General features: G+C 44.7%; 1 protein-coding gene and 1 pseudogene across 2 annotated transcripts; both read left to right on the forward strand.

Annotated features, from left to right (window-relative positions):
- The first annotated feature begins 208 nt into the window (after positions 1-208).
- On the forward strand, positions 209-3,881 carry LOC115132163 (MRG/MORF4L-binding protein-like). 2 transcript variants are annotated; one of them, XM_029664470.2, is made up of 6 exons: positions 209-392; positions 1,008-1,129; positions 1,259-1,340; positions 1,430-1,504; positions 1,658-1,813; positions 2,620-2,707. In XM_029664470.2, the coding sequence occupies exons 1-5, from the start codon at positions 257-259 to the stop codon at positions 1,765-1,767; spliced, it is 525 nt and encodes a 174-aa protein (XP_029520330.1). In that variant the 5' UTR covers positions 209-256; the 3' UTR covers positions 1,768-1,813; positions 2,620-2,707. The 2 variants fall into 2 exon arrangements, with proteins under 2 accessions (XP_029520330.1, XP_029520329.1); XM_029664469.2 differs by lacking the exon at positions 1,658-1,813 and having other exon boundaries at positions 210-392; positions 2,620-3,881.
- A 91-nt stretch (positions 3,882-3,972) lies between these two features.
- Positions 3,973-12,624, forward strand: LOC115132165 (elongation factor 1-alpha 2-like; annotated as a pseudogene).
- Positions 12,625-20,125: the final 7,501 nt, after the last annotated feature.

Below are 20,125 nucleotides of genomic sequence, written 5' to 3' on the forward strand. Positions count from 1 at the left end.
AAATATGGAATGCCCTGTCTAAATGTAGCCTGGTCACATTTACACATTTTAGGCCTACTTTACCGAGGTTTGTGCACATGCAAAATAATACATTTAAAAATGATATTATTATAGCAAGCCTATCAAAGTATTGTATGTATTGTATCAAACATCTCTGGGTGAAAGCGCATCCCAGTTGGATAACCGTTTTACCAGTGATAGGGGCGCTGTTCTCTGTCCTGCTGGCAGTTTTCTGTTATTGAAAGAGAACAACAGCATGGGGGAAGCCGAGGTTGTTCCAGCCGACGAAAAACAGGCGGACTCGGGGATCAGTCACATCGAAGAATCGGTGGTATGGAGTCAAGAAGTCGAGGTGTGCCTGTTCCATGCAATGCTAGGTCACAAACCCGTAGGTAAGAATATAAAGTTAGCTAGCTAACCGTATGGTAGCTTGCTAACTCAACGTTAGCTAACGAGCTGTGTGTTGATCGTGTAGGCCTGAAAGCCCCAGGTTGTAGTGGAGACGTGACGCAGAAGACGAGACAAGAGCCACAATCACAACAAACCCCCAACAAGTTAGCTAGCCAGCTTATCCACAGCTAGCTATCTACTCATAGCCAGACAATGACACATCTCAATGAACTCACACAATCATTTACAATTTTAGCTTGCTAGCTAGCTAAACATCTGCATGTTCTCTCAAAGTGTGTTGGTCAAATGTATTCACTGAGATAGCGTTCGGTAGCAAGCCAATTGAACTTCCGGTCTGACATACACATCTGGAAATCATAACACAAACAGCTTCTCTTCCCAAAATCAATTGCTTTGCCTTTAATTAAAACATTTTTTTTTACCTGCCGTTAGCTTATTGTACTAGCTAAAGAAGAAGTAAACTAGCTATCTCTAGTTTTACTTTTGGCCAACATATTGTTCTTTGTTATGATCCATAACTAGATTTGAATGGTCTGACTATAGAATATTGAATCAGATTGTCGACCTACCACTTGGTCCGGAATTTTTTTCTGTAGGGGTAAATCGTCACTTTCACATGATCTGCATCCGGGATAAATTCAGCCAGAATATTGGGAGGCAAGTGTCATCAAAGGTGATCTGGGACCACCTGGGAACTATGTATGACATGTCAGCCTTGGTGAGTAAAGCATCATGATCTTTGTCTGGCATTTGTAATAGATTGTAATAGATTGACAGTCAGCTGTAATTTTTGTTTTTATGTAACACTGAACACTAATGATAAAGTCACACATTCTGTCCACTGCAGCATGAGTCTGAAATATTGCCGTTTCCCAACTCAGAGAAGAGCTTCAATCTTCCAGACGAGATTATTCAACAAGTAAAAGAAGGTAAAGTCTCTTTTTTCAGATACCACTATATTTACTCAAATGCTGAACTACTGGAAAGTCCATACTCTCTCTCTTTCTGCCTCAAACAGGTAAACTGGTATCCGAGGACGACGTGAAAGACGATTTCAAAGAAGAACGAGACCCCCCAGCCATGCATGAAGAAGGTTCTCTCTCATTCAGATACATTAGCTATGTTTCACCTCCTATGCCCCCCTCTTCCTCTCCTCTTTCTCTCTGACGTGAGTCCGTGCATCTCTTCTCCTTTGGCACAAAAAGCGACATCCCTCACCCTGGTCGTTTGTGTCTCGTTTTTAAAGGTCTGAGTCCCAGTATGGCTGCTGGCCAGGATTTTGAGAGGTATGGACAGAAGGACTCTTTCGATCTGTTCCAAAACTCCAGCTTGACCCCAGTACAGACCAGCTCATAACCAGAGGCTTCTTTACAGTGACCACCCGCCTAGTGCACAAAAAAATGTGCGTCTGTATTTTTCTCAGTTTCTCTTTTTCTCTCCTTTAAACTTTTTTTTTTGGTTTTGAAGACATTTTCAAGCATGGCATGTCGATTTTTGTTATAGTTCTATATTGTTTTGTTTTGATGGAATTTGATGACATAAGACAGAAGATATAATTGCATGTTTCAAATGGGTGGTGATGGGAATTGGAGGCTATGACTTGGTGCTCTTGAACCGACCTTTTCTCTCTTCTATCATCATTCCTTTTCTTAAGACTATTTGAATGTCACCTGTCTGTTGAACTCTACTCTGGTCCTCTATCCACCACTGTGCCCCTGGTCTATTGTACATGATATCTTTATTGATGTACCCAGCAAACAGTACCACCTGACACTAGAATAACAACTGGTTTAATTTGAGTCCACCATACCCTACCACGTCACTGTAGTAGCTAGGACCGGAACGATACCAGTATCGCAATAGTATCGTGGCAAGGAAACAAAACACAAAGCGGCTGTAACTTCTTTAGGAAAACAGCACTAAGCTATAGCACACAATTTTACATATAGCAGGTTTTTAAAGGGCCACAGAGTTTGTTTTTCTTCGTGTTTTCATTTTTGCCATGGAAAAAATATAGTGATACTGGTATTGTTCCGGCCCTAGTAGTAGCAGTCACTTGATGCCTTCCTCACTGACCTGATAGAAGATTTCGGAACTTGGACTGAGTGATGCAGAATATTTTAAACTGTCAATCATTTGCAAAACCTCCCTCCCCTTACCTGAAAACTTCCCCTCATCTTCTCTTTCTCTCCTTCTTGTCTCTCTCAGGCAGCAACTCCTCAGTGAAGATGACAGAGAGGGTAGGCAGCAAAGACAAGGACAGAGAAAGAGACCGAGAGAAGGGTTCCGCTGAGGGCGGCCCGGGGAAGGAGGCAGCAGACAAGAGGAAGAGGAACCGTGCCACTGAGAAGGTGCTCAACTCCAGCAGCAACCCCTCCAGCCCCGGTGGAGCCAAGCGGAGAAGGACGTAGGCCAAGCCACCAGGAGGCGCCCTCGAGATATCATCCACTGCAGAGAGCAGGAGACACCAGGGAGAGGAGGAGAGACCTGGGACTGGAGAGACTAATCTGTGAAGCCTGGAGGGAAGAGGAGGGAGACAATGACAGGAGAGTGACATTTTAATAGTAATAGATTATAGAGCTACTTGGACAATGCTTAATTTGTGGACAGGTATCCAGGATACCTCATGAAGAACTTTTAAGCCCACAGAAGCTGCAATTTTAGTATGTTGTGTTTTCTCAGAACAACTAGAAAGATGTAGCATTCCCTGTTGCCACACAATCTCTGAAAGCCACACCGCAAAAGCAGTGTGATGACTACAACACTGAATCGTATCGGTCATGATGATCAATACACTGTCACAGCATCTGGTATATTTGGACCATCCCGTCCCACCAGTCCTCAGCTGTGCTGTGGATCAGAGGCCAGCATGACAGTTTACTAATATTGACACAATTCAAGCTGACGCATATCAATGCTTCTGCATTGATGTCAGAATAAGTGTAATGGTACTAGTGCTTGTGTTATGTGAAGTTCTCTTGTTTGGCCTCGGAGAAATGCTGGACTACTAAATCCCATCAATACACTGTATGTGACTGGCTGGACGCTTGCATTAATTCATTGTCATTTTGTTTAGTTCTGAACTCTTACAAGTGGTTATAAACAAATGTATAGAGCTACTCATGGTAGTGTATCTCATCCACCTCTTCCAGTGACTGCCAACCAGATGGTCATTGTGCCTCCTTATGTCTGTATAAACTGTAGTTGCCAGTGGTGCAAAATGTTGGTAATTTTCCTTCTTTTTTTCCCACAGTCATTATTTGATGTAATTTTGTCCTTGGGGATTATTAAATCAGCATGTTTTGGTAATTGCTTCAAATCATTTTTTTTGTCTGTCTCAATGACTGACTTCTCAGAATCAAATAAAACAATGTGTAGCTGTAGTCTCCATCCATGTGAGATATGTTATTTTGTTTGTCTATTTATTTGACATGCTCCATTTTAAGGCATTAAATGTGAGTTTGGACTAAGTTTGTGAATGGTTCGTTAATTCAACAGTGTACTCTCATGGAGTGTTATGATGTGTAGTATTTGTTGATTGATATCTCCCAAAAAGGATTTCCCTTAGTATGTCTTGTCTCTGAACTTCCTGGTGCTCACTCGAGAGGCATTTACTAAGCAACATGACTGTTTTTATTAAACAAGTGTCTGTCAGAGTGATAGGCCACTGACTAAACACTTCTCTGTACCACACATGAATCTTTGATACCCCATCACATTGCAGCAGAATATTTAAGTAGTTTTTTTTTTTTAGGACTCTAATTGTAGCACGCCATACCATTGTAATGAATTCATACTAATTCAAAAAAGATTTTACATGGCTAATAAGGAGTTACTTTACTAACCGTTTTTGAGTTTCCAATATGATGGTATCACCCCCTCTCTTTCCCCTCGTGTTAGTTGTTCTCCCTGTCACATTTGTCATGTTTAATGTGTTCCATATCCATTCTTTCCTCTACTGCAGTCCATCCCATGACATTCCAGGATGAGAAAGGAGAAAGTCCCATCAACATTGTGGTGATTGGTCATGTGGACTCAGGGAACTGGACACCTCATCTACAAGTGTGGGGGCATCGACAAGAGGACCACTGAGAAGTTTGAGAAAGAGGCTGTAGAGGTGAGGCCAGTGTGGATTAGTATCTCTGCATAATCCGTGCTTGACAGCTCTGCTAAACCACACAATGAGGAGGAAGACTGTCTTCATCTATGATTCACTGTTATTTTAACAAGGGGTTCTAGGGTATAACATGTCCATGACTCAATTATAAATAATTTCTCTCTAACCTGAACAGTTTCTCATTCTAACTTATCTTTACCCTATCTCTCTGCACTAGATGGGAAAGGGCTCCTTTAAGTATGTGTGGGTGCTGGACAAGCTGAAGGCAGAGAGGGAGCAGGGCATCACCATTGACTTCTCGCTGTTGAAGTTTGAGACCACTGAGTGTACAAAACATTAGGAACACCTGCTCTTTCCATGACATACACTATATATACAAAAGTATGTGGACACCCCTTCAAATGAGTGGATTTGGCTATTTCAGCCACACCTGTTGCTGACAGGTGTATACAATCGAGCACACAGCTATACAATCTCCTTAGACAAACATTGTCAGTAGAATGACCTTTATGGAAGACTTTCAACGTGACACCGTCATAGTATGCCACCTTTCCAACAAATCAGTTCTTCAAATTTCTGCCCTGCTAAAGCTGCCCCGGTCAACTGTAAGTGCTGTTATTGTGAAGTGGAAACGTCTAGGAGCAACAACAGCTCAGCTGTGAAGTGTTAGGCCACACAAGCTCACAGAATGGGACTGCCGAGTGATGTAGCTCGTATAAATAGTCTGTCCTCAGATGCAACACTTACTACCGAGTTCCAAACTGCACCTGGAAACAACGTCAGCACAAGAACTGTTTGTCAGGAGCTTCATGAAATGGGTTTCCATGGCCGAGCAGCCGCACACAAGCCTAAGATAAACCATGCACTACGCCAAGCATCGGCTGGAGTGGGTTAAAGCTTTCCGCCATTGGACTCTGGAGTAGTGGAAACATTCTCTGCAGTGATGAATCACGCTTCACCATCTGGCAGTCCGACGGACTAATCTGGGTTTGGCAGATGCCAGGAAAACGCTGCCTGTCTGAATGTATAGTGCCAACTGTAAAGTTTGGTGGAGGAGGAATAATGGTCTGGGGCTGTTTTTCAGTGTTCGGGCTAGGCCCCTTAGTTCCATTATAGGGAAATCTTAACGCTACAGCATACAATGATATTTTAGAACATTCTGTGCTTCCAACTTTGTGGCAACAGTTTGGGGAGGGCCCTTTCCTCTTTCAGCATGACAATTTTCCCGTGCACAAGCGAGGTCCATATACAAAAATGTTTTGTCGAGATTGTTGTGGAAGAACTTGACTGGTATGCACAGAGCCCTGACCTCAACTCCATCGAACACCTTTGGGATGAATTGGAATGCCAACTGCGAGCCAGGCCTAATCGCCCAACATCACGAATGCTATTGTGGCTGAATGGAAGCAAGTCCCCGCAGCAATGTTCCAACATCTAGTGGAAAGCCTTCCCAGAAGAATGAAGGCTGTTATAGCAGCATAGGTTTGATCGACTCCATATTATTGCCCATGATTTTGGAATGAGATGTTCGACAAGCAGGCGTCCCAATACTTTTGGTCATGTATTATCGCCTGACCAGGTGAATCCAGGTGAAAGCTATTATCCCTTATTGATGTCACGTGTTAAATCCTCATCAATCAGTGTAGATGAAGGGGAGGAGACAGGTTAAAGAAGGATTTTTAATCCTTGAGACAATTGAGACATGGAATGTTCAATTCAGAGGGTGACTGGGCAAGACAAAAGATTTAAGTGCCTTTGAACGGGGTATGGTAGTAGGTGCCAGGCGCACCGGTTTGAGTGTGTCAAGAACTGCCACGCTGCTAGGTATTTCACGTTCAAAAGTTTCTTGTTTGTATCAAGAATGGTCCACCACCCAAAGGACATCCAACCAACCAAAGTTGGAATCATTGGAGTCAACATGGGCCAGCATCCCTGTAGAATGTTTCCGACACCTTCTAGAGTCCATGCCCTGACCAATTGAGGCTGTTCTGAGGGCAAAAGGGGTGCAACTCAATATTAGGAAGGTGTCCCTAATGTTTTGTACACTCAGTGTATTACATTACTGTCATTGACGCGCCAGGGCACAGAGACTTCATCAACAACATGATCACAGGAACATCCCAGGTAAGGAGGTTAAAACCCTCACCTTAATGTTACGATTCCTCATCCTCACCCTCACCATTCTTCTAAACCCTGACTCTTTGATCTCACCGAGCCTAAACAATCCCCATGCCTGCTGTGTTGTACAGGCGGACTGTGCCTTGCTGATCGTGGGAGAGTTTGAGGCGGCATCTCCAAGAAAGGTCAGATGAGGGAGCATGTCCTCCTGTCCTTCACTCTGGGGGTCAAGCAGCTCATTGTAGGGATCAACAGGATGGACTCCACAGAGCAGCTCTACAGTGAGAAGCGCTGTGATGAGATAGAAAAGGAAGTCAGTGCCTACAACAAGAAGATTGGCTACAACTCTAAAGCTGTGATCTTCGTGCCAATCTCCGGTTGGCATGGGGACAACATGCTGGAGCAATCCCCCTCTCAAAGCTATAGTTGGTAGACAGTGTGTAATTCCTCAATACTCCACAATATGTCCTCATGTTCATGTAAAATGCATTTTCCTGTTTCTCAATCAACTGATACCCCAACTTCCAAAATTCAACTCTCATAAATCCATGTTGTTACTCTGTGTTGCCACCCTGTCCTCATTCCTTGGTTCAAAAGCTGGAAGCTGGAGAGGAAGGAGAACCATGGCAACAGGGTGAGTCTCCTGGAAACTTTAGACACCATCATGCCTCCGACACAGCCCGCAGACAAACCCCTCTGCCTGCCCCTGCAGGACTTCTACAAGATAGGAGGTAGGGTTGCAACTCTAACACTAAACAAAAGTAATAGGCTAGTCTCGCAGGGATGGGCAACTAGCGGGAAACATGCGGCCCATGGCCCTCCTTTTGTATGTCGCCGGAAATAAATATATATAAATATATACTGAGTTTACAACACCTTCCTAATATTGAGTTGCACCCCCCTCACTTTTTCCCCCCAAATGTTGTTACGTTACAGCCTTATTCTAAGATAGATTCAATCGTTTCCCCCCCTCATCAATCTACACACAAAACCTCATAATGACAAAGCAAAAACAGGGTTTTAGACATTTGAGCAAATGGTTTAAAAATACAAAACTGAGATATGACATTTACATAAGTATTCAGACCCTTTACTCAGTACTTTGTTGAAGCACCTTTGTCATCGAATACAGCCTCGAGTCTTCTTGGATATGACGATACAAGTTTGGCACACATGTATTTGGGGAGTTTCTTCCATTCTTCTCTGCAGATCCTCTCAAGCTCTGTCAGGTTGGATGGGGAACGTCGCTGCACAGTTATTTTCAGGTCTCTCCAGAGATGTTATATAGGGTTCAAGTCCATCCCACTCAAGGACATTCAGAGACTTGTGCTGAAGCCACTCATGCATTGTCTTGGCTGTGTGCTTAGGGTTGTTGTCCTGTTGGAATTCGAACCGTCATCCCAGTCGGAGTTCCTGAGCGCTCTGGAGCAGGTTTTCATCAAGAATCTCTCTGTACTTTGCTCCGTTCATCTTTGCCTCAATCCTGACTAGTCTCCCAGTCCCTGCTGCTGAAAAGCATCCCCAAAGCATGATGCTGCCACCAGATGTCACACTTGGCATTCAGGCCAAAGAGTTCAATCTTTGTTTCATCAGATCAGAGAATCTTGTTTCATGGTCTGAGAGTCCTTTAGGTGCCTCCAAGCGGGCTATCATGTGCCTTTTACTGAGGAGTGGCTTCTGTCTGGCCACTCTACCATCAAGACCTGATTGGTGGAGTGCTACAGAGATGGTTGTTCTTCTAGAAGGTTCTCCCATCTCCACAGAGGAACTCTGGAGCTTGAATTTACCACAAGTGGACTCCAATCAAGTTGGAGAAACATTTCAAGGATGATCAATGGAAACTGGATGCACCTGAACTCAATTTATAGTCTCATAGCAAAGGGTCTGAATGCTTTTGTGAATAAAGTATTTCTGTTTTTTATTTGTAATAAATTTGCAAAATATCGCTTTGTCATTATGGGGTATTGTGTGTAGATTAATGAGGGAAAACATATATTTAACCAATTGTAGAATAAGGCTGTAAAATAACCAAATGTGTAAAAAGTCAAGGGTTCTGAATAGAGAATGCACTGTATCTGTGAGGGCATCCGCAGAGGGAACATGTGTGGGGACAGCAAGTCTGACCCGCCCCAAGTGGCCGCTTGGTTCACAGCTCAGCTCAGGTCAAGGTCAAAGGCCATCCCTCTGGCCATCTAAGACAGATACAGTACTAAAGCCTGATATAAATATTTAATTGACCTATTTACATTAATTCATTTGTTCTCTCTGTCCCTTCCTCTCTCAGGTGATTATAATGAGCCACCCAGGACAAATCAGTGCCGGCTTTTCCCCAGTCATTGACTGCCACACGATCGCCTGTAAGTTCGCTGAGCTCGAAGAGAACATAAACCACTGCTCTGTGAAAAAGCTGGAAGACAACCCCAAGGCACCGATGGCTAGGGATGCTGCCATTGTATAGATGGTTCCTGGGAGCCCATGTGCGTACCACCCTGCATACCACTGCTGGCTTGCTTCTGAAGCTAAGCAGGGTTGTTCCTCGTCAGTCCCTGGATGGGAGACCAGATGATGCTGCTGGTAGTGGTGTTGGAGGGCCAGTAGGAGGCACTCTTTCCTCAGGTCTAAAAAATATCCCAATGCCCCAGGGCAGTGATTGGGGACACTGCCCTGTGTAGGGTGCTGTCTTTCGGATGGGATGTTAAAAGGGTGTCCTGACTCTCTGAGGTCATTAAAGATCCCATGGCACTTATCGTAAGAGTAGGGGTGTTAACCCCGATGTCCTGGCTAAATTCCCAATCTGGCCCTCAAACCATCACGGTCACCTAATAATCCCCAGTTTACAATTGGCTCATTCATCCCCCTCCTCTCCCCTGCAACTATTCCCCAGGTCATTGCTGTAAATTAGAACGTGTTGTCAGTCAACTTACCTGGTAAAATAACCAATAAATAAATGTGCGTGGAGAGCTTCTCCAAATACCCACCCCTGGGTTAGTATACGTACACATGTTAACCGTAACTGTTCAACTAACATCCACTGTCCTCAGCCATATACCCACAGCAGGAGAATGGGTTCTATTTCCCATCCAGACTTGCCTGGCTAGCTGCCCTCTAATTCATTCATGTCCCTCAGCAGCCCATGTGTGGTCAATTCATTGGTTATAATCACATCTCAGGGACTGACGTACTGGTAAGAATCCACCGTTTGTTTGGGTAGCTGGCATGCTGTCTTCCACATCTTGTTCTAGTTCCAAAAGGGAGGCTGTTTTGGTTGCACACAAACAGACAAGTCACCAAGGTGAAGCCCTCTTGGACATCTGGTTAATCTCAAACACTCTCTCTCTCGCTGATGATTGTGAGGTTGGAACATGGATTCATTAAGCAGCCATGATACAGTCCAGGGAGCAGTTTGGTGGATTTCTCTGGACTTGATTGGAAATATTTGCTGCTGTTCTGTCTGCAAACAATGGAGGAAATAATTGCATGTGTTTTTGAAGCGTGAAATCACAGTCCTCTGTGAAACCACTGTGCTTTGGCCTCCCATGTGTGTTAGACCTAGAATGGTGGAGTGAGGGAGTATTGTTTTGTTCAAAAGGAAAGGAATGCCATCAGCTGAGTGCGTACATTTAGAAAGCTCACAATACATCTTATACTCTTCCCTTGTAGGTGTCACCTTCCCAGCTATACAGTTTATGACCCCAATGATTTCCCCTCCTTTCCCCTGTGGAATGTCCATGCTCCTCTCTTGTTTAGCCAGATGTCAGAATCACACCCCGTCCATCTTCTTCCTGAGCCTGACCCTTCTCTCTGATCCAAAGCAATTTCCTCTTATCTGAATAGGTCAACCGTTCTAAATTAGCATACACACAGTTTCATGGTCTAAACTCCATTAATACTCACAGTAAACATTCGCTAAACAGGATACTAACAAACTACAGTTTAACTTGAAACATGTTACATTTGAACAGAATCCATCAGTTTGTGAGTGGTACTTGGGTACAAGCAGCCTTTTGCATGGCTGTGTTTTAACAGGCCTGCTTAGTATCAGAGAGATCGTGCAAGACGAGCAGAATACTGAACAATATTAAATACTAAGGATGAGGAGCCAATCGAATCATTGTGAAAGTGATCATTATTGAGATGTTAAACAACAATATTGAGTAATTTATGTTTCACTGTGGGTGCGTGTTACCCTTTCTATGAGCTTATAATATAAACTACAACTTGAAAGGTACTGTTTACTAGACTTTTAATCATGTCAGCACATGTAACAGCAGTTTACAGCACTTTTTGTTCATTTTTCTTCCTCTCCCCAATTCACTTACACTATATTTATTTATTTCCCATGCACTTCACCCGAGTACCCCCTAGTGCCTGGAATACAACTGTATTAAGCCCCTTTCAACACCCCCCTTCACTGGCCTCAAAACAAACACAGAGGATGTAAGTACAGGTCATGAGAACACCTGAGAAAACAGCCATACAACTATATAGACATGCCCGGTCTACCTTTATGGGCAAAGACGCAACCCCCACTAAACATTATCACACTGTGATTAGTAAACGTAAACAAGAAAATATATACACATCTGAACATCTCTAGTTGGTATCCTGATTAGTGCTTGGCAGCCCTAAAGTGATAAAGGTTAGAATGTCTCTGGGCCTCCTCTGCCTGGCCGAACGGCGGGGCAAGGTCATGGGTGACCCCAATGAATCAGTGTCCACTTCATCATGAGATGATTGAGTCTCTGAGCCCTCAGCTGTTTCCATATTTACCCCCGTCCCTTCCGGGCTCTCTCTGAGGACTGGCTGGTACTCCTTCACAGTGAAGTTTCTATCAGTTCCTCACTATTATCTGATACTAGCTGTGCTACTCTGTCTGCTCTCTTCATCCCTACGTGGCCTATTGATGAATACTGGATAAGAATTTTCTTCTGAGCTCTTAGACTCAGCGCTCTCTGCATTTTTCTTCTTTTGCTGGGGTGGTTCCCTTCTCCACAGACCTCTACTGGGTGTTTCAACGGGTTCCTTAAATGGCAGAGAATTACATGACATTTACATTTTGCGATGCAGAACCCTGGCCCTGCCTGTACCCCTCTCGGGTTTGACCTCATAGACAGGGCTGTCATCACCTTTCCTGGTACCACCACGTGTATTTGGTCTTCCCAGTGTGATCTTACCCCCCCCCACACACACACGTTCTGACATGTTCCTCACCAGTACACGGTCCCCTGAGACCAGTCCCAAACTAATGTTCTTCCGATCGTAGTAGGCTTTTCCCTTTGCTGTTGATTTCTCCATGTTTCTACTGCCGATGTCATAGGCTTCCACCATCTGTTGCTACTTCTTAGCATAATCCTGTTATGATTTCTCCTGTTCCTTTATCTGTAACCCAAAGACAAGGTCAACAGGTAGCAGTGGAGCCCTTCCAAGTAGCAGGAAGTACAGTGAGAACCCAGTAGCATCACTGGTGGTACAATTATATGCATGAATGATCTTGTTCAGATAATCACACCAGTTGGCCTATTTCTCTTTATCTAGTGTGCGCAACATTAACAATAGTGCACGGTTAAATCTCTCCACCGGATTCCTCTGTGGATGATATGGAGAGGTTCTGGAATTGGCTATTCCGTACAGTTCTGCAAGGCTCTGAAGAACTGATTTTCAAACTCTCTTCCCTGAATATGATGGAATTTTGACACAAAGCAAAACTTTGGGAAAAAATAATCGAAAAGCTTTTTTGCTGCAGTTTTCCCTGACCTTTTTCTGGTGGGGTAGGCTTGTGCAAATTTTGTAAAGTTATCTAAAATGTACTCGTAGCCCCCTCTGCTTTTCTCCAAATGCACATAGTCAATTGAAATCAGGAGCTGTAGCCCGTTCATGTTGCATTGGGGCCCTAGTTATTATACTGGGTTTCTTTTGTTAGTGATAAAGTGTTCAATGTCATGTTGCATTCGCGGCCAATAAAAGCATTCTTGTGCTAAGTTCAACGCTCTTTCTGTTCCTAGATGGGCCATTTCAGTGTGTAAGTACTTGTAAATCAGTGTTATATACTGACTTGGTACCACAACTTGTGTCCTTTTTTCTGTTTTCCTTTGTAATAATCCCTCTGGTGAGACATGGAGCCTGTTCCACTCTTGCAGTAACTGTTTGACTTTGTATGACTCTTGTTGACATTGTGTTCGTTTTGTCTTAGTCCTTTGACTTTTCAGTTCCAAGAATCTCCATACAGCCTCATCCTTTGACTGAGCCTGCATGAGATCGTGTGGAGGCAGTCGGTCTGTAACTGTTCCCCCCCACCATGACAGCTCATCCTGCTCTGATGGCCTTAGTGTGACCGTGGAGATCCACGTTACACAGTCATTCTGTTGTGTCTGAACAGTATTGAGGGTTGCTTTTGCCGTCTCAGGGGAGTGTTTCTCTGTGCATTCCTCCGTGTAATGTTCAGCATGCAAAGGAGAGCGTGACAGAAAGTCTGTGTCAGTGTTTACCTTTCCAGGACGATACTTCAGTTTGAGATTAAAGTCAGACAGCTCCGCCACCCAGCGATGACTGGTGGCATTCAGTCTTTCTGTAGTTAGTACTTATGTCAAGGGGCTATTATCACTGTACACTGTCACAGAGGGAGCATAAAATAGGTAATCTTGGAACCGCTCAGTCACTGTCCATTTGAGGGCCAAGAATTCCAGTTTCCCAGAGTGAAGGTGATAGTTCCTCTCTGCTTGTGTCAGGGTGAGGAGACACAAGTTTGCCACTTTGTCGTTGGTATAACACACCTCCCAATCCCTCTTCAGAGGCATCAACGTGCAGGATAAAAGGGTTGTTGAAATCTGGGTCAGCAAGCACAGGTGGATTAGTCAACACATTCACCAAGTGTTCTAATGCTCTCTGGTGAGCATCCTCCCATATAACTTTCTGTTGGGGCAGAGCCTGTCCCGACTGCATCGCTATCTTGGTCCTTCTCGTCCCAGAGGCTGGGGTCTCCAACTTCACTGCTAGTAAGTCATAGAGACATTATGCATGTTGTGAGAAGTTCTGTACATAACCCCTGTAGCACCCTAGAAACCCCAGTAGTTTCATCAGCTCTCTCATGCTTGTTGGTGGCCTGTTTACCAGTTCTTGCACTGCTACAATTTCTTTAACATCCATTCTGTAACCCTCAGCAGAAATTATTTTTCCTAAATAACGGTCCTCATTCTTGAATAGGTCACACTTATCAGCCCTGAGTTTAATACCCCATTTATTTTGCTGTCTGAGTACCTGACGGACATCTTCCATATGTTGTTCAAATGACTGACTAAAAATAAGAACATCATCCAAATATGGTATACAGATTCTATCTCTTATCCCCTCTAAACTTTCCTCTGTGCTTCGTTGGAAGGCAGAGGGACTGTTTGATAAGCCAACAGGAATTCTATTCCATTCATATAAGGCCCAAGGGGTGCTGAAGGCAGTGTATTGTCTGGACTCCTCTCCCACAAAGCCTTGGTGGTATGCCTTTCCTTGATCTAAAACTGTAAACCATGAGTTTCCTCCCAAACCATCAAGTATTTCCTGTATACGGGGTATGGGATGCCTGTCCGGAACAGTTTTCTTGTATAATCCCCTATAATCAACACAAAGTCTTAAACTCCCATACTTTTTGCATACACAGACCAGAGGTGATGCGTATGATGAAGTTGACTTCCTGATGAAGTTTTTGTTCAGGAGCCCCTGAAGGTGGCTTTTCACCTCAGCATATAAGGGGAGTGGCACACCATTGTATCTCTCTGCCACTGGTATGCTATCGGTCAATGTTATCTCCATTCTGAGATTTTCAATACACCATATGCCCATGTCATATTTGGCGAAAATGGCTGATTCCTCTCTGAGCATCTGTTTGACTAATTCTTGTTGTTCTTGGCTCAAGTGCTGAACATCTACAGGTGGGTCCCACCACTCTATGTGACCGGTGTCAGGGCCAGGCTCCGCTGGGGATCTGTCCTGAACTTGTGCTGCAGTTACCTTTTCTCCACTGGGCACAGGAACCATGTGACACGCTACTACTCTCTGTAATTTCCCTATCACCGTTTGTCTTGGTAAGGTAATGTCATGTTTTGTAGTATTCACTACTGCAATGTCAACTTTACGAGATGGCCGTTTTGATGTTTTCACGACCTGACTTTGTAGGTCCAGGCCACAGATCATTCTCAAGTCCGGGCCAAATAGCACAATTTCATCATCGAAGGGGGCCTCTCTTGGGATACAGGGATCAATCCATTTTGTTTGTCCACCTGGAAGACAATGTCACATCTGCCTGCTGGAAGCAACATTCCTCCATGTACTCTGAGTGCTGAAGCAGATTGAGTAGAGTCGTTGCCTTTCCCTGTCCTAGCTTAAGTGCATTTCTTAGCATCTCTACTGTATATATCAGCTTTGAGGGCTCATTGTTACTTTTTGTTTGAACTATTTCCTCAATTACATTAAACCCAATGATTGGTTTCTCCAGTTTTTCATTTGTGACTAATATCGGAACCCTCAATTGTTTTCCTGCACTGACATCAGCTTTGGGATCAAGCAAACTAAAACAAATGTCCATCCAACCCAGAAAGGCAATTTCAGTGCCATTGGCTGCCTTCAGATCCAGTTTCTCTGTATTGCCCATGATTTCTGCCAGTGGTCTAATTTGTGGGCGTGGCAAATGACGTTTTCTCCATTCCTCACTTATGATGGATACCTGAGCCTCTGTGTCTCATAGAGCTAGGGTCTTTATACCCTCCATATAACACCACACTTGACTTTTTTCCTTTTTTTTTTTACCAATGAGCTGTGCTATATTACAATGTCCTGTGGTAGCTGGGGTAGTTGCCCCCCACTTTGTTGTGGACAGTCTTGCGGGCAGTCTTACATGTAGGTTGGTGCTGTTTCCAATGATCCTGTTGGCACACTTTGGAACAATAGGCAGCTTTATGACACAATGAACACAAATTAAACTCTGAGGTTCTCTCTACCTTTCAAATCAAATCAAAATCAAATTTGATTTGTCACATACACATGGTTAGCAGATGTTAATGCGAGTGTAGCAAAATGCTTGTGCTTCTAGTTCCGACAATGCAGTAATAACCAACAAGTAATCTAACTAACAATTCCAAAACTACTGTCTTATACACAGTGTAAGGGGATAAAGAATATGTACATAAAGATATATGAATGAGTGATGGTACAGAGCAGCATAGGCAAGATACAGTAGATGGTATCGAGTACAGTATATACATATGAGATGAGTATGTAAACAAAGTGGCATAGTTAAAGTGGCTAGTGATACATGTATTACATAAGGATGCAGTAGATGATATAGAGTACAGTATATACGTATGCATATGAGATTAATAATGTAGGGTATGTAAACATTATATTAGGTAGCATTGTTTAAAGTGGCTAGTGATATATTTTACATAATTTCCCATCAATTCCCATTATTAAAGTGGCTGGAGTTGAGTCAGTGTCAGTGTGTTGGCAGCAGCCACTCAATGTTAGTGGTGGCTGTTTAACAGTCTGATGGCCTTGAGATAGAAGCTGTTTTTCAGTCTCGGTCCCAGCTTTGATGCACCTGTACTGACCTCGCCTTCTGGATGATAGCGGGGTGAACAGGCAGTGGCTCGGGTGGTTGTTGTCCTTGATGATCTTTATGGCCTTCCTGTAACATCGGATGGTGTAGGTGTCCTGGAGGGCAGGTAGTTTGCCCCCGGTGATGCGTTGTGCAGACCTCACTACCCTCTGGAGAGCCTTACGGTTGTGGGCGGAGCAGTCGCCGTACCAGGCGGTGATACAGCCCGCCAGGATGCTCTCGATTGTGTATCTGTAGAAGTTTGTGAGTGCTTTTGGTGACAAACCGAATTTCTTCAGCCTCCTGAGGTTGAAGAGGCGCTGCTGCGCGCCTTCTTCACGATGCTGTCTGTGTGAGTGGACCAATTCAGTTTGTCTGTGATGTGTATGCCGAGGAACTTAAAACTTACTACCCTCTCCACTACTGTTCCATCGATGTGGATAGGGGGGTGTTCCCTCTGCTGTTTCCTGAAGTCCACAATCATCTCCTTAGTTTTGTTGACGTTGAGTGTGAGGTTATTTTCCTGACACCACACTCCGAGGGCCCTCACCTCCTCCCTGTAGGCCGTCTCGTCGTTGTTGGTAATCAAGCCTACCACTGTTGTGTCGTCCGCAAACTTGATGATTGAGTTGGAGGCGTGCGTGGCCAAGCAGTCGTGGGTGAACAGGGAGTACAGGAGAGGGCTCAGAACGCACCCTTGTGGGGCCCCAGTGTTGAGGATCAGTGGGGTGGAGATGTTGTTGCCTACCCTCACCACCTGGGGGCGGCCCGTCAGGAAGTCCAGTACCCAGTTGCACAGGGCGGGGTCGAGACCCAGGGTCTCGAGCTTGATGACAAGCTTGGAGGGTACTATGGTGTTGAATGCCGAGCTGTAGTCGATGAACAGCATTCTCACATAGGTATTCCTCTTGTCCAGATGGGTTAGGGCAGTGTGCAGTGTGGTTGAGATTGCATCGTCTGTGGACCTATTTGGGCGGTAAGCAAATTGGAGTGGGTCTAGGGTGTCAGGTAGGGTGGAGGTGATATGGTCCTTGACTAGTCTCTCAAAGCACTTCATGATGATGGAAGTGAGTGCTACGGTAGTCGTTTAGCTCAGTTACCTTAGCTTTCTTGGGAACAGGAACAATGGTGGCCCTCTTGAAGCATGTGGGAACAGCAGACTGGTATAGGGATTGATTGAATATGTCCGTAAACACACCGGCCAGCTGGTCTGCGCATGCTCTGAGGGCGCGGCTGGGGATGCCGTCTGGGCCTGTAGCCTTGCGAGGGTTAACACGTTTAAATGTTTTACTCACCTCGGCTGCAGTGAAGGAGAGTCCGCATGTTTTCGTTGCAGGCCGTGTCAGTGGCACTGTATTGTCCTCAAAGTGGGCAAAAAAAGTTATTTAGTCTGCCTGGGAGCAAGACATCCTGGTCCGTGACTGGGCTGGTTTTCTGCTTGTAGTCCGTGATTGACTGTAGACCCTGCCACATACCTCTTGTGTCTGAGCCGTTGAATTGAGATTCTACTTTGTCTCTATACTGACGCTTAGCTTGTTTGATAGCCTTGCGGAGGGAATAGCTGCACTGTTTGTATTCGGTCATGTTACCAGTCACCTTGCCCTGATTAAAAGCAGTGGTTCGCGCTTTCAGTTTCACGCGAATGCTGCCATCAATCCACGGTTTCTGGTTAGGGAATGTTTTAATCGTTGCTATGGGAACGACATCTTCAAGGCACGTTCTAATGAACTCGCACACCGAATCAGTGTATTCGTCAATGTTGTTATCTGACGCAATACGAAACATATTCCAGTCCACGTGATGGAAGCAGTCTTGGAGTGTGGAATCAGCTTGGTCGGACCAGCGTTGGACAGACCTCAGCATGGGAGCTTCTTGTTTTAGTTTCTGTCTGTAGGCAGGGATCAACAAAATGGAGTCGTGGTCAGCTTTTCTGAAAGGTTGCGCAATCGATATGCTGATACAATTTAGGGAGTCTTGTTTTCAGATTAGCCTTGTTAAAATCCCCAGCTACAATGAATGCAGCCTCAGGATGTATGGATTCCAGTGTGCAAAGAGTCAAATAAAGTTTGTTCAGAGCCATCGATGTGTCTGCTTGGGGGGGATATATACGGCTGTGATTATAATCGAAGAGAATTCTCTTGGTAGATAATGCGGTTGACATTTGATTGTGAGAAATTCTAAATCAGGTGAACAGAAGGATTTGAGTTCCTGTACGTTTCTTTGATCACACCACGTCTCGTTAGCCATAAGGCATACGCCCCCTCCCCTCTTCTTACCAGAAAGATGTTTGTTTCTGTCGGCGCGATGCGTGGAGAAACCCGCTGGCTGCACCGCCTCCGATAGCGTCTCTCCAGTGAGCCATGTTTCCGTGAAGCAAAGAACGTTACAGTCTCTGATGTCCCTCTGGAATGCTACCCTTGCTCGGATTTCATCAACCTTGTTGTCAAGAGACTGGACATTGGCGAGAAGAATGCTAAGGAGTGGTGCACGATGTGCCCGTCTCCGGAGTCTGACCAGAAGACCGCCTCGTTTCCCTCTTTTACGGAGTCGGTTTTTTGGGTCGCCGGCTGGGATCCATTCCGTTGTCCTGGTTGAAAGGCAGAACACAGGATCCGCGTCGCGAAAATCATATTCTTGGTCGTACTGATGGTGAGTTGACGCTGATCTTATATTCAGTAGTTCTTCTCGACTGTATGTAATGAAACCTAAGATGACCTGGGGTACTAATGTAAGAAATAACACGTAAAAAAACAAAAAACTGCATAGTTTCCTAGGAACGCGAAGCGAGGCGGCCATCTCTGTCGGCGCCGGCATCTCTGCAGCCACTGCAACACTGGATGGAACTAGATGTATCTGAGGTCACTCCCCGTTTCCATGGTTGTGACCCCCAGGCGTTTCCCGATGGATGTGCGTTGCCCCTGATCCTACTGCCAAATGGCTATCACTGACATATTTGTAGCAATGATGGCAAGTCTGTTGACCAGTCTCATAACAAGTTTAGCATTTTATTTTCTCTCTGTTGGTTGGACTTGGTTTTCTGTTCGTTGATTCCTAACAGAACTGTCACCCTGGCCCCACACTGACTGTACTAATGAGGCTACCTGACAGGTCAGTTCTTTGATTGCTTTGTTTGCTCGCATCAATTTTACTCAGGAGCGGATTGTAGTTCTTTTGTTTTCGGACTGTGGTCTGTTGGGGCTCTGCCTGTGCACATTCCCCTCTGCTATCCCCGTTACCCTCACTCTGTACAGCTTTCACTCGTGTGGGTGTGAACTTACGTGAAATCCTGGCTTTTTGCATGCGTTCGCTTTCATTGCCCTGGGCAATTTACATTTTCTCAAGCAACAGTTCACTGGTGTTAATATTCTGGAGATGCACTCTCATCTCTGCCATGACATTATCATTTGAAAATCCAGTAAGAATGGCCTGCAGGCATTGGCTCTTGACTAACTCTGTGCCATATTTCAGTCCTGATTGGACATGAGCTGAGGCTGATAACACCTGTCTCAGGTCAAAGATTGGACGAGGAAGTCCAAGGCAGACTCTCCCGGCTCTTGTGTTGCTTTAGTCAACTTGTGATACGGTTCTTCTCTGCACAATGTGTTCTCAAGACTTGCCTTAGTGTGTAGAGTGTCATGCCTGTTTTTCCCTCCAGATAACTCCTCATCTTAAGCCCTGGGCTCACAGCTCTGATTACTGTTTCTAGGATTTCTAAGTCATGGTACCCTTTTCTCCATCCATTTTCAATCTGATGTTCTAGGCTGCTGAACCTGAGCTTATCTTTCTGATTCTGATTTCCTATCTGTCCATGGATTTTAAAGTCTTGTAGGCAGACTTTTCGCAGTATCCTCAGAGTCTGATATTCCTTTGATTTTGTCTTTCAGTTGAAGCAGCCAAGA

Source organism: Oncorhynchus nerka, linkage group LG7 (genome assembly GCF_034236695.1).
Source record: "Oncorhynchus nerka isolate Pitt River linkage group LG7, Oner_Uvic_2.0, whole genome shotgun sequence".
NCBI classification, from domain to species: Eukaryota; Metazoa; Chordata; class Actinopteri; order Salmoniformes; family Salmonidae; genus Oncorhynchus; species Oncorhynchus nerka.

Bases quoted from the DNA above. Each gene is read 5' to 3' on its own strand.
- LOC115132163 (XM_029664469.2), top strand. From the start codon at position 257: ATGGGGGAAGCCGAGGTTGTTCCAGCCGACGAAAAACAGGCGGACTCG. The intron at 393-1,007 runs GTAAGAATATAA...TTTTTTCTGTAG, and splicing joins GCTAGGTCACAAACCCGTAG to GGGTAAATCGTCACTTTCAC. The intron at 1,130-1,258 runs GTGAGTAAAGCA...TGTCCACTGCAG, and splicing joins TGTATGACATGTCAGCCTTG to CATGAGTCTGAAATATTGCC.